This window comes from Sinohyriopsis cumingii, chromosome 17, assembly GCF_028554795.1.
Source record: "Sinohyriopsis cumingii isolate HCF-2022 chromosome 17, ASM2855479v2, whole genome shotgun sequence".
Classification (NCBI taxonomy): Eukaryota; Metazoa; Mollusca; class Bivalvia; order Unionida; family Unionidae; genus Sinohyriopsis; species Sinohyriopsis cumingii.
The window spans coordinates 5,188,183-5,203,371 of record NC_142977.1 but is presented as its reverse complement, the minus strand read 5'-3'; the positions used below and the strand labels follow the sequence as shown (position 1 = coordinate 5,203,371).

The window sequence follows — 15,189 nt, the reverse complement described above, 5'->3', positions numbered from 1 at the left end:
TTGCATAATTGTCATTCTACAATGTAGCACACTGATTGGGACACTGTATCATTTCAGCTGATGAGGGCTTATTGCCGGAGATGGAATTGTCAATTTCGAGACCAGGCCAGTGCCCACACCTTACGGCCTCTCCCGGACCTTGCGTAGAGCAGTGTAGAAACGACGGAGACTGCAGAACCAGCGAGAAATGTTGTTTCAATGGGTGTGGTCACATATGTAGGAGGGTGCGAGACGGTAATAATTTATTTTCTTCATAATGCACGCAAATTAAATTAAATCTGTATGGTGGATCAAAATATTGTCTGTTTTGTACTCATCTCATATCTCCTTCGTCAAATCGATGACCAGTGTTGGGGATGTACCTAATTTCGAAATTAGAGTAAGTTTATATTTCTAAACTAATGGTACCTTAAATATGAATTCATTTGATAGGGAATCGTGAAGAAATAAGGAAGAAATTGCTGAATTGATTCTTCCATCTCATCACTCATCTATTTGTGAAACTTTTTCAAAGCAGAACTATATATATATATATATATATATATATATATATATATATATATATATATATATATATATATATATATATATATGTTACTGCATTTGTATGGGAAAATATGAACGAGTTTGTCAGATGGACATACTGCACGACCTTGGGAGTGCAGAAGAATATCCATCCGACAAAACGAGTTCATATTTTTTTCACACAAATGCAGTAACCTTTTTATTGTATGCTCATTTTCTTATTCTTCCTAAGGAATTAATTATATAAACAAAAATACACTACAAGAAACAAAGTAACTGAATTTATGCCGTATTCCAAACTAAATACATAAGGGCAGATTCAACATTACACAATAACAACATTATTAATGCACGCATCACTCCGCCCAGATAAATTTGAACTTAGTCGCGCGCTAGACATCACTTTTGAAAGAAAATGGCCTTTTGGTCTACTTAAAATTTAAATTTTTGAGTCATACTGTGAATGAATGCGCATTGCAACAACATTTCTGTTTGGTCTAGAGTGAATAGATTTTTGTATTTTTGTCAATTCTGCTAAATTGTGTGATTATGAACTGGATCTATCTGTGTCAATTCTGCATGCGAGGGAGCAGCATGTTGACAGATTCATGTGTGGCTCTGTTCTTTTATTGAATGTTTGAAATCATAATATGGGGAAATTATGAAATCTTTCAATTGCAATTAGCAAAATAACGCTATGAAATATAATGTTTTGTTGTTGTCCTTGTGGGGTTTAACGCCATTTTTCAGCACATGATAGGCTATACATGGCGGCCAGCAAAAATGGTGGAGGAAGAATCCGGGAAAACCCCGGAAAGAACCACCGACACACGAGAAGCTACTGGCAAGCTTTCTCGCATACCCACATTGGCCGAATCTGAGACTCGAACACATGCAGACAGAGGTGAGACAGCAGTGATCCGTAACGGAAAGCGCTTTAGACCACTCAGCCACTCGGGGCGCCAGTATTTTATTTCATTTTGAGTGCAGTAAGGAGGAAGTAACTGCACTTGGAATGTAGTCGAAATTACAGTAAAATTTCGAAATGTGTAACCAAGCTTGAGAATCCATGACATGGCTCATGTAATTCTGATTTGCAGAACTGAGCAAGTACATTTTGAGGAAATTCAGGGTGTAAAACTAAGTATATTTTTTGCCATTCTTATTACCAGCGAATGACGACAGTTTATACCTTGTCACTTGCATGTTATTTTGTAGTGACCCAGCAATTGTATGACCTGTCTGGCGTCTATAGCTAACCTAAATCCGAAACATTGTATCAAAGTTAGCGCGGTATGTGGCACAGCAGCTGGCATGTGTCAGCCTACGAAACATCTGCTTTAGTTCATTTAGAAACAAATCTAATCAAGCAAACGTAAAGCGTCTACTACGTGAGTTTACATGATTTGTTTACAAAGTAGTTCCTAATACACTATTGGGCTCACGTGTCGTGCACGTGAGTGCAATATGAAGTGAACGTGATTGCAATATCATAAAATAATGCACCACTCTGAAAATGTAAAGTGAGCATATATATATATATATATATATATATATATATATATATATATGAAACGTTTTTCTACCTCAAGAAAATGTTCCATCTTTGAACTGACAACTGTAATTACTTATTTATTGAGGTATTCCATTTTTGTCTTCTGATCTAGGTAACAAATTACGCTTAGTAAATTAATGCATGTTTCTTTATTTATCTATGCAACATTCCTATTTGCACATATATATGAGCAATAGTGCATTTCCTTTCAGATTTAAAAAAAAAAACCGGTCGTGTCCATTCTGCATGTGTTTTTTTTATTTTTACGTGGACCCGAGTTTTCGATAAGCAATGACAAGCAAGTAACCAGGCTGACTGTTCGTTTTCTTTTTTCTGTTTATTTTTTTTTTTGGGGGGGGGGTAAATAATTATCTTCTTCCCCTTATTCTCTTGGTCAGAATTATATTTTGACTCATCACGACCTTCTTAAATAATATACATCGTCCTTTCTAAATCAGCTTCAAATGACCTGGTGGGGTCAAAAAGTCCATTACTTCCAGGGATAAAATCTAATATATTGTCAAATACCAATTTCACAATTAAATCAGGATATTTTTAGACAGAATGCGTTAATCTCTAACGTCATTGTCAGTTGAAACATATCAGGAATTGACATTGTAGTTGTGTTGTCCTTCTTATCTCTTTCATCTTCCTTTTCAAATTATGAAACAACAGCTTCAACAACTATGAATAACACATTGACGAATCTTACAACATTGACAGCAGCAACAGCTGCAAATTTTCCTGTATTAATGTTGTGCGGTGCTATTATTATTTCAAATCTTCTCAGAAATAATTCCATCTTGTTCTCGTATTGGACTGAAGTTTCTGGTCACCAGATTGAGAGAAAATGCATGCTTTCTCAGACACCCTGAATTTCGAGCAATATAAGCCACATTTTAAGCTAAAATATGGACTTACCGAACGATGGTAGACGACATAATTTGCTGTAAACGTTTGCTATTCTTTTCAGTTCCCGCGGAGAAACATGGAAGCTGTCCATTACATCACCCAGGTCTTAGCACGTATTGCAACGAGAGATGTGAGAGCGATATGGACTGTCCTGGTGTAACCAAATGCTGTAACACTACATGTGGACCAGTCTGTATCAATCCTTGCTATTACTGGATAAGGCCCATGGACCGTTCTGGAAAGAAAGCCGCTACATGGAAATTGCCGTTTATCTGCCGAAATTATTAATGTATCATAATATCTATTACCAGAAAAAGCCAGAGTCAAATGGAAATTTGTTGCAAATTTTTTTCATGCATTATGTAATAGAAAATAAAATGGATTAAAATAACAAGTAATCCACTAGACCGCCAACGTCGCAAACTCACGAATGCACAATATTCCCTAAGAGATGATCCAATTATTATGTTTTAGTCTTAAAGTAGTGCAAAAATGGGGTTGGGTGTAATTGTGGTGGGGTGGATGGGGTTGGGTTGGGTGGGGTAGGTCCAAATGATTAACAGTTATATTAGAAAAACTATTTTTAATGGATAGGTACTGACATTCCTACATCAACTATTTTGTTAACTTCTTCACTTACATCTTAAGACACCTTCATTTCTAAGGCTTGCAATGAACAAATTCTCACTCATATTTATGGTTTCAACTGCATAACAATTTTTTTTTTCAATCAAAATATTTCCAGTGTCACATAAAAGTATCTTGAAATCTTAAAAAATGAATTTTCGTTCTCTTGCCAAATTGTATGCCTGACTTATAACTTCTTGACATTCTGTATATATGTCTTCTAAGTTCTCGCTCTTCTGTATACATGACTTCTAAGTACTTGTCATTCTGTATACATGACTTCTAAGTTCTTGCCCTTCTGTATAAATGACTTCTAAGTACTTGCTTTTCTGCATACATGATTTCTAAGTTTTTGCCATTCTGTATACATGACTTCTAAGTTCTTGCCATTCTGTATACCTGCCTTCTAAGTACTTGCCTTTCTGCATTCATGATTTCTAAGTTTTTGCCATTCTGTATACATGACTTCTAAGTACTTGCCATTATGTGTACATAACTTCTAACTTCTTGCCATTCTGTATACATGACCTCTAAGTTTTTGCCATTCTGTATACAGGACTTCTAAGATCTTGCCATTCTGTATGCATGACTTCTAAGTACTTGCCATTATGTGTACATAACTTCTAACTTCTTGCCATTCTGTATACATGACTTCTAAGTACTTGCCATTCTATATTCATGACTTCTATGTACTTGCCATTCTGTGTACATAGCTTCTAAGTTCTTGCCTTTCTGTATACATGACTTCTAAGTACTTGTCATTCTATATACATGACTTCAAAGTACTTGCCATTCTGTGTACATAGCTTCCAAGTTCTTGCCATTCTGTATACATGACTTCTAAGTTCTTGCCATTCTGTATACATGACTTCTAACTTCTTGCCATTCTGTATACATGACTTCTAAGTACTTGCCATTCTGTGTACATAACTTCTAACTTCTTGCCATTCTGTGTACTTAACTTCTAACTTTTCGCCATTCTCTGTACATGACTTACAAGTTCTTGCCATTATGTGTACATGACATTTAACTTCTTGCCATTATGTATACCTGACTTCTAAGTACTTGCCTTTCTGTGTACATAACTCCTAACTTCTTTCCATTCTGCATACATGGCTTCAAAGTTCTTGCCTTTCTGTATACATGACTTTTAAGTGCTTGCCATTCTGTATAAGTGATTTCTAAGTTCTTGCCATTCTGTATACATTGACTTCTACCTTCTTGCCTTTATGTACACCTGACTTCTAACTTCTTTCCATTCTGTACATCTGACTTCTAACTTGAACAACTTTCAAGCTATTGAATCTATTTTAGGAAAATAATTTTCCCTAATTTGATCAATTTAAACGGCTATGTGATTGAAATTCATCTTCATCTTTAGTTTCAAAACTCATGCGATGCTCCTTAAATCCTCTATACCATTTGAATTTTACGAAAGTGCAATAAAATTGTTGTTATACATTATTAGTTATTACATTCTTTCCTATTTTGTCAATCTTTTTAGTTTTACCAAATTAATAAATTATTTAAAATATAAATGAGTTATTTGTTGATTTTATTTGTGCTTTGCCTTAATAGACATTTATTGTTCTCTGACCTTTTCCATTCTTCAATTACAAGCCATTTAGTAATCTCCGACCTTGTACGACATTGTAAGTTCTTCACTCAGAACTATTAATGGATCTTCGACTGAGTCCACTCTCCAGTCAAAAGTCATTGTTGGATCTCCGACCTTGTCCAATCATCAGTCAAAAGCCATTGATGGATTTCCGACCTTGTCCAATCTTAAGTCAAATTTATCGATAAATCTCCGACTATGGCCGCTTTTTTGTCGAAACTGCATTAATATTTCGACCAGTACAATTACTGGTTAATTTAATAATAATAATAATAATAATAATAATAATAATAATAATAATAATAATAAATAATTAATAATTAATAATAATAATAATAATAATAATAATAATAATGTCTCAGTCTTAAACTATGTAACCGACAAGAGCAAAAACCATTAAGTTTAGTAATAAGAGATAACGTTTGTAGAATGATTTCTGTAGTATAGTTTCACGGTGCTTTCTGTCGTGGGCAGCATGACACGTAAACATGTAAACATTTAGACTGAGGTATTGGCTAGGTCCGTTATAACTTGGCAGTTTTTAATAATTAACCGCTCCTGCTTGTAAGCATGAACTGAATATTAACCATTCAGTACTGATTCGACAGACACTTCAGTGTAAGGTCATGTTGCAGTAACATGACAGAGTTGAGACAAAGCAGAGAAAATTGTATGAAGTTGTCATCCATTTGAACAGTGTCATAAAATGATATTTTTCAGAATATTTATTAATAAAGGCGGACTGGAGAGGATTATTCTGACTTCAATGTGAGTGTAAAGATTTTAGGCGGGTAAAGAAGAAATCCTGATTGGTTAAAATAAACTACCGGGGGGGGGTAGGCTGTCACAGACGGAAGTCAGGCTTTTAAAATAGTCACCTTGCGATATTTGGTAGGCTAAATATTTCTGCCAGGGGAGAACGCTTAGGGGACACCGAGAAAATTAATAAGTAATTTCTCTTGCTAAATAAATTGTCCAAAGCAAAAGATGGTCTGGGTCTTTTAGAAATCCATATATAAATATGAGACATGGAAAATTTTCTGATGAAAAGCGAGCAATGGTCTGGGAAAACAAGAGGTTGGTCTCGATTACATACAATGCGTTCACTGATGTAAATTTATAATTATTGTTGAATTTATTCATTTTTTAAATTTATACTTCAATTTTTCCTAGAGTTCAGAAATAACCGTATATGTTATATCATTCATGAATAGAAAGAACGTCGTACAATATCACGTTATACGAATGAATTCGGATTCAGCTGTTTTGTATATAATACAAATCAAGTAGTGTAAGATTTCATGCATTTCGCCTGATACAAAATTAGCTGAACATGTAAAGTGACTGTATTGTATAATTTGAATCATTTATGCTGAGGATTGATTTTTCTCTGTTGAAAATGTGTGTCAATCAATCGCTAACTATAAAGTTAAGTAGTTCTGATAAGGAGTGTAATGCATAAATTCGTGTGTAATTAAGTTGTGAATGTTCTTCAACCGAGAATCGAGTAATATGTGCCGACTGGCATGATTTAGCTGGAAAATGTATAGTCACAGCAGGATAATAATAATAATAATAATAATAATAATAATAATAACAATAATAATAATAATATATGTGTAACGTCGCCAGTAGTGAAGGGGGATACTATACGTACAATGGGAATTAGCATTACAGACCCCCTTGGGAACATATACGTACAAGAGAAATTTAACATGGCGAAAAATCGTGGGAACATATACGTACAAGGGGAATTTAACATGGGAATAAATCGTGGGAACATATACGTACAAGGGAATTTAACATGGGAATAAATCGTGGGTCAATATACGTACAAGGGAATTTAACATGGGAATAAATCGTGGGTCAATATACGTACAAGGGGAATTTAACATGGGATTTTTTTTTTTTTTAAATTTTTAAAAAAAGGGGTAGGCAATTGAAAGGCTATCTCTTTTCGAGAAATATGGCTGGCCCTGAAAAGGGCCTTTGGGTTTATGTTAATGTATTCATTAACATAAAGGGCACCGCATTGGTCTTCTTCTTGTCCTTAGGCTGCGTCTCACTGTTGGTCCGTAAATCAGCACTCTTTTCAGGCATCCTTGTCTTTCGACGTAGATCCTACGTATCCACAGGCTGGTGTTTGTCCTGTGGACAACGGTCCACTTGGATCGGACATACATGAGCAAGTCTGTCCGAAACATCATGGAAGACACAAGGGTGGATGACTCAACTGTGGTCCACATCTTGAAGCGACGAGAACAGGTAAATCAATTCAGTGAACTGCGCTTATTTATAGGCAGAGGTAGGATTGAAACGGATTGAGTTCATTCACCAATCCGAACACGCGTTACGAAATTCAGTCAGCCCGCATCCAATCCGAAGAGAGCAGTCTGTGACGTCACTTAGTCAATATAGATTCGCTAGCGCTTGTGTGCAGTTAATCTATGCGACAGTGATTCAACATGACGGAAACTCAGAAAACGATCCAATGGGGTGCACCAGTAGGGGAGACCGCCCAAGGGAACCCGGACTTATTTTCAGAAGAGGTGAATTGGGATTTTGTGGATTTTCTCTCCTCGCAAGAATTTGTTCCGGAACCTTCGTTACCTTCTTCATTACCGCAAGTGGAGAATTTTAGACAGAGACAGAAAGAAGAATTGGAGAAATTTATACAACGACAAAAGGAAGCCGAACAAGTTTTTCTCCTACAGCAGCAAGAAGAAGAAGAGGTAAGAAAAAAACAACAGCAACAACAGCAAGAAGAAGTAGCAGCAAAGAAACAAGAGGGTGAAAATCAAACGGTCACGGTACTGTTGGACATTTTAGCGGAGTTAAGAAGTCTGAAACAAATGTATCAGACTTCTTTATTACGACCGAAGAGAATACGACCTTCCCGAGCTAAACACGTCAACCCTGTGACTAAGCCTACCGTACCACCCTTAGTGATTTCAACCAAATCATCATCATCAACAGTACGCAGTCCAGAAGTAGGCCTTGGCCGTGGCAAAGGCTTAAGACAGTTAAAGTTGATTGCTTAAACTCACCCCTACACCATAAAGAAAAAGGCCCTTTTCAGGGCCACCCACATTTCTCGAAAAGAGATAGCCTTTCAATTTGCCAATAACTCAAAGAAAATATTTAACAGCCCATTTTACCCTTATAGTACGTGTCTGTGTATGAGTGCGTGAGTGTAGCTTCTTATTTTAAAATCAAAACTCAAAGACACTTACCTTTTATCATTCATTTATTCTTTTCTCCATTTTTTACAATCCAATTCACAATTCACAACACAACACTTTAATGAAAAGTTCATTGACTTCTTCTGTCTCCTTGTTTAGTCTCTCTGTTTTTTGAATTTTTTCACCGTCACACTCTTTTCCTCTTCTTCCTCCTCACTTTCTTCCCTTCTTCTTTTCTTCTCCTGTTTCTTTTTCTTTACCTGGCTGCTTTCTTTCTCTGAAGAATCCCTCTCTTCCTCTGAAGAATCCCTCTCTTCTTCTGAAGAATCCCTCTTTTCTTCTGACTCCTCTTGTTTCTTTATTGGGCAATCTGGAGACCAATGTCCTTTTTCTTTACAATAATAACAGGTATCTTGACTTTTGTCTTTTTTAGTCCCTGTTTTTGTTCTTTTTTGACGGTCTGGACACTCTGAAGACCAATGCCCTTTCTTCTGACAGATATAGCAAGTATCTTGACTTTTATCTCGAAAGGAAGGAGAGTAGTCCGTAGGCTGGTCTGAAGAGAATTTTCTAATGACCCCTCGCAAAGCTCTGACGAAACGTTCCATCTGGGTAGTCTCTTCCATCGTTGTGCTCGGCTTGAGAGTGAAATGAATAGTGAAAGGACAAGACACACACCCTTTTATATACGCTGGTCTGCTATGACTATAAAGTAGCTCATGGTGTTTACACTTGAGTCATTTGACTTTTTGCTTTCAAGATGAAACGATCTAATTCATTCGAGAAGAAAGAAGAAAGTAAGAGGCAGAAACGTGATCTATCGCCTCGTACCAGGGCTGAAATCTTGGCACAAATTCATGCCAGTGATTTTGAAGAGGACATGAGTGAACCAGAATCCGAACCCTCTAAACCAAGTTCGCCACCCTTAGTCAACCCTGAAAAATACTATTCCATTCGAGAGACGGAAAGGCGCTCCTCTAGAAAATTTAGAACCACGGCTTACAAATACACGGTGAAGTTTAAAGATTTCAAGTCCGAAGTACCGTTAGAGAAAGCAGAAGGGTTCATCACCGGGGTGTGGGATTCTTTGCTCACCACACTCAAGCGACAATGTCAACCCAAAGAAGACGATCGCTTGAGACTTTCCATACAACACGACGGTTTGAAATCCCCTGTTTGGATCGAGTTTAGCACCCCTGCAGAATTGACTGCTTCCAAAGTCATGGACAAGATTCAACACGTGCAACAATCTAATGACCAGTTTGACATCACCGATGGAAAAGCCACATTGGACATGAACCACGTCTCTCCTCCTCAAGGGACCGCAAGCAAAAAGATGTTATTGGTGAACGAGCTTCGCAGCATTAAGCGTAGCCTTGTCCAAATTCACAATCCTCATGACCAGATGTGTTTAGCCCGTGCCATCGTGGTGGGACGAACCTATGCCAACAAGAACGACACGGTAGAATGGAAAAGAACCTGGAACACTATTCAACGATCCGATCGAGCCAAGCAACGAAACGAAGCAGAACTCCTGTTGCAACAAGCTGGCCTGTCCAAAGACACACCCTGTGGCATTCCTGAGATGCAAAAATTGCAAGATGCCCTAGCTCTACGATACACCTTGAAAGTGCACCCTCAAGAAATGCGCGGGCCTCTGTTGTTTCGAGGGCAAGATTTTAAGGACGGAAAATACATTCACGTTTATCATCACGATGACCATTTCGATACCATTACCAGTATCACCGGATTCTTGGGAATGCAAAAATACCAACCCCCACCAGAGAAAGAGGACGGTCACAAGAAGAAAGGCAATTTCATCTTTTTCGATTTCGAATGCATGCAAGAGACCGGCATTCACATTCCCAATTTTCTGCGTGGCTCATCGAGCATGCGAGAAGTGCATTCAAGAACCTATCTTCAGTCATTGCCCTCACTGCAGCAAGATTCCTGGAGGGCGTGAAAAAATCTTTCGAGGACCGAACACGTTAGCCGATTTTGCCCAATGGGTCTTAGACCCCGTCGACAAGACGTGGAGCCAAGAGGACATCGAACGTTACCGAGATTGTCATCGTCATGCCACGGTGATGGCTCACAATTTCTCCGGATACGATGGACAGTTTCTTTTGAGGTACTATACGGAACAAGGCACCGAGCGTCCTAAAGTGACTTTGAACGGAGCCAAAATCATTTTCATGCAAGTGGGACAAGTACAGTTTAAAGATTCGATGAGCTATTTGGCCATGCCTTTGAGTCGAATGCCTAAAACGTTTGGAATGACAGAAATGGCTAAAGGGTACTTTCCACACTTTTTCAATACGGAAGGCAATCAACACGCCGTTCTACCCCATTTACCTGAGGCTCACTATTACGACCCCGACAACATGCGTACCGAACAACGAGAAGCTTTCTACGCTTGGTACCAGGCTCACGCCTCGGACCCTTTCGACTTTCAGGAAGAAATGCTAAAGTATTGTCGTTCCGACATGGACATTTTACGACGTTGCTGTGGAAAATTTCGAGAACTGTTCATGGAACACGGAGGGGTCGATCCTTTGAAAGAAGCTTGCACCATTGCCAAAGCGTGTTCCTTAGTGTACCGCCAACGATTCATGCCTGAAAAGACCGTGGCTGTCATCAGTCCTCAAACGACCAACTATGTCAAACGTCAATACTCGGTCAAAGCCCTACGTTGGTTACATTACTTGTGTGACAAGGAAGACAACTGGATTCAGCATGCCCGCAACGGAGGAGGCGAAAAGACCATCGGAACGTATTCGGTCGATGGCTGGGACTTAGAAAACCCCAAGATCGCTTATTTCACGGATGTCCCGTCTGTTACTCTGACCGTGGCACTAAAAATCAGTTTTTGCAACGAACCATGGAAGACTTGTACCAGGACACTTGTCAGCGGCGCCTAAAGTTAGAACAGCAAGGATACCAAGTGGTGGAAATGTGGGAACACGAGTACGATCACCGTATGAAAACCGATCCCGAGTTTAAACGCCTCGTGGAAAGTTACCAGTTCATGGACCCGCTGAACCCGAGGGATAGTTTGTACGGAGGAAGGACCAATGCCACCTGTTTGCTGTACCAAGCCAACGAAGAGAAAGGAGAAGAAATCAAATACTTGGATGTGTGTTCGCTGTATCCCTACGTGTGCAAATATTGTCGCTTTCCTACAGGGCACCCGCAATTGCTGACGGAACACATCGACCTGGTCAACATTCGACAATACGAAGGCTTGATCAAGTGCAAAGTTTTGCCTCCCACGAACCTATACCATCCCGTCTTACCTCACCATTGTCAAGACAAACTGATGTTTCCCTTGTGCCGTACTTGTGCCGAAACGTGCAACCAAGACCAACCTTGTCAGCACAGCCAGGAAGAACGGGCCTTGACGGGAACCTGGGTCAGCGTAGAATTGTTCAAAGCTCTGGACATGGGATACCAACTGTTAGAAGTGTACGAAATTTGCCACTTTCCCAAGACACAACAATACACAAGGGTGACCCTACTCAGAAAGGCATTTTCGCCGACTACGTGGATGCCTTTTTGAAACTGAAACAAGAAGCCAGCGGCTATCCTTCCTGGTGTCACACTCCCGAAGACCAAATACAATTCAAAGAGAAATACCGGGAACAAGAAGGCATCACTTTAGACCACATCGAGAAAAACGAAGGCAGGCGATCGTTTGCCAAAGTGATGTTAAATTGCTTGTGGGGTAAAATGGCACAACGACCGTTTTTACCCAAGACGGAATATTTGACAGAACCTTCCCGCTACTTCCAGATGATTCACGACAAAACCAAATACATGAAACACGTGGACGTCGTTGGAGAGAATTTGATCTTGGTCAATTACGAAGAAGATTTGGACTTTGTACAAGACGACCCTTTTGGAAATGTCATCATTGCGGCTTACGTGACAGCTCATGCTCGCTTAAAATTGTACGAAGCTTTAGAACTGTTAGAAGAACGCGTCCTGTACTTTGACACGGACAGTTGCATTTACATCCATCACCCGATTCAACATCACCCTAACATCGAAGGAGACCGTTTAGGAGCCTGGACAGACGAGCATCCCGACGACAAGATTCTAAGTTTCGTCAGTGGTGGTCCCAAAAATTACGGCTACGAATACCGGGACAAACAAGGAGAAGTGCATACGACGTGCAAAGTGAAAGGACTGACTCTGAATTATCGTACCAGTCGAGTGGTGAACTTTGGGGTAGTGAAAGAAGCCTTGCAATCGGGAGAGGATGCAAACTTTAAAGTGACCACTTACCAACCGAACAAGATTGTACGTTTACCCACCTCGTGGGTCGGTGGTTCTTTCCCAGGTTTTCCCGGGTTCTTCCTCCACCATTAATACTGGCCGCCATGTATAGCCAATCGCGTGCTGAAAAATGGCGTTAAACCCAACAACAACAACAACAACGTTTACCCACTCACCACATCGTCAGTCAACCCTTGGAAAAAGTCTATCAAATCGTGTACCAGAAGCGAGTGCGACTTTCCAATCATTTCACCTTACCGCATGGACACGTCGGTATTGGTCTGTATATAAAAAGGAACCCTAGGCAAGATCGATAGTTCATTGGGACTACCAAGACCGAGCGAACAAGATGAATATTTTCAGAGAAACACAGAACAAGTTGTTTAGAAAGGCACAATTCAAGTGTGAGGCTTCGGAAGTGGAATGCGATTGTGAGCCTTGCGATGGGTACGATGCTGCACCTTGTGACCTGAGCGATGCCGTAAAGCATCATGGGAACTTTAGTGTCCCTATCCCTATCATGGAAAGGGATGCTGTGCGTGTCAAACCTGAGGGATGCGAAAGCGATGCCGCTCGTCCTCTTAGACATTTTACCGGGTTTAAAGGGGAATGTTCACCTTCACGTCTACCCCCTTACGGATGTCATCCAGCCCTGAGCAAACTCCTGTTCCTGTCACCCAACCCTCATCGAAACGAACCTGTGAAAGACGAATATTCGTTCTCTGTGCGTTTGTCGGAATACTGTGACTTTGAAAATCGTCTTCAATCGTTCAAAGGAAAATGGCCTAAGTATCTGGGAGGACCGACCCCCGAAGAATTAGCCAGAGCCGGATTTTGCTACTTGGGCGAAGGAGATAAAGTCAAGTGCTTCAGTTGCAGTGTGTCACTTCACCACTGGGAACCGCAAGATTCGGCCTACGTAGAACATGCTCGATGGTCACCGAATTGTCATTACTTACCCTTAGTGGGACCGAGACATTGAAGTAACTTCTTACCATAATACTCTGTTCATGGATACTTTACAAGAGAACATTCGTGCTTTGCCTGTGGAGTTGAGAGAACGCATTTACCGAGAACTGATCAAAATACAAGTGAAACGCAAACTCAAAGTGATTCGTCCGGTTTTAAATTATGCTATGTTCCAAAGTACAAGACGACTGATTATGAGTGGATATTACATTAGGCACAAAGTTAAACGAGGCTATTGGCCACCACCCAACGATTCCAAAAACAGTGTATATACTTATGGATACTTTACAAGAGAACATTTTGGGCTTGCCTGAGGAGTTGAGAGAAAGGATTTACCGAGAGCTGGTGAAAATACAAGTGAAACGTAAAGAACAATTGCATCCGTTACGTCACCAGATCTTTAACCACTGGTACCTGAATGGAATAAGAGGACTGATTCGTCAGAAATTTTTTCAGTGGTCAGACCTTGTTGAACACTTTCAGTGTATGAATGATGATGATGATGATGGACTAGACGTTCGTAATTTTGGTTACTTCGAGATTCACTTACTGCAACGTATTGAGGAAGACGAGTTAAAGGATTACCAACATTTGTTACATGGAATCTGCTTAGAAAAAGACGAAACCTCTAGACAAACTCTGACGTTTCAGTTACAGTATGTAACATTTAAATTCCCTACTGGAGAACGAACGTGTTTGGTTAGAAATTACCTTTATTGCTTCCGAAACAAAGACACTATAAAATCAAGTTGCCATGCCACGGATTATGTCACATATCATTCAACAGATTCCGTGGAAGGAACTCAATGACCATATTCAAACTGTGGATCATTACCATCAATTATTACAAGAACTGTATCCATTCAATTTGGGACGACAAGTGGTGTGTGTCTTAGTGACTTGTTTTCTGGGATTTCGTTTACCAGCCGATTCTTTGTGGACTCTTTACGATCAGTACTTACCACCTCAATGGCCTTAAATGGTCACGAAAAACTCCTTTTGCTCAAAGCCTTGCGGTTTCATCTGGATACTTCTCGACCTCAACAAGAAAAAAAGATTCGTCAACTTTTAGCTACTGAAGACGTGTATGACGATGTGTGTGTAGCTTGTGACTTACATCCCCATTGGACAGATGTCCGTGCCTGGAAAGAATGGGGTTTTGAGGCTTGGACCCAAGAAGTGGCCCAGTATGCACGAGAGTTGTTCAAGGAAAAAAGTTACTTTTCAACCCGTGTTAGTGACGGTGCCAGAAGAACCCGTCACCCAGGACAGGACTGTCGTGGACAGGCCTGAAAGACCCTTTCGGGAGGACACTTGTGTGACCTTACCCCCTACTATAGGACTGGTTAGAACATTACCCAAAACATGTTGTAAAGACACTTGTGTTTATTCCACGTTCATAGTTATCATGTGCCTTTTATTGTTGTACTTAAGCCTTTGGCTTTTATGTATTTTTGTCTTTCGTTTTCATGTTTGAAAAAAAAAAAACATTCAATAAAGGTGTTCTGAAAAAAGTATATAAA

The 15,189-nt window shown here is 39.7% G+C and overlaps 1 protein-coding gene across 1 annotated transcript in view; it reads left to right on the top strand.

Annotated features, from left to right (window-relative positions):
* LOC149777679 (uncharacterized) overlaps positions 1-5,157 on the top strand; it is a 42,751-nt gene extending 37,594 nt beyond the window's left edge. The window contains exons 4-5 of the mRNA XM_089938723.1: positions 58-234; positions 3,054-5,157. Coding sequence (XP_089794849.1) covers positions 58-234; positions 3,054-3,280 — 404 coding nt within the window. The 3' untranslated portion in view covers positions 3,281-5,157. The remainder of the gene's footprint in view (positions 1-57; positions 235-3,053) is intronic.
* Positions 5,158-15,189: the final 10,032 nt, after the last annotated feature.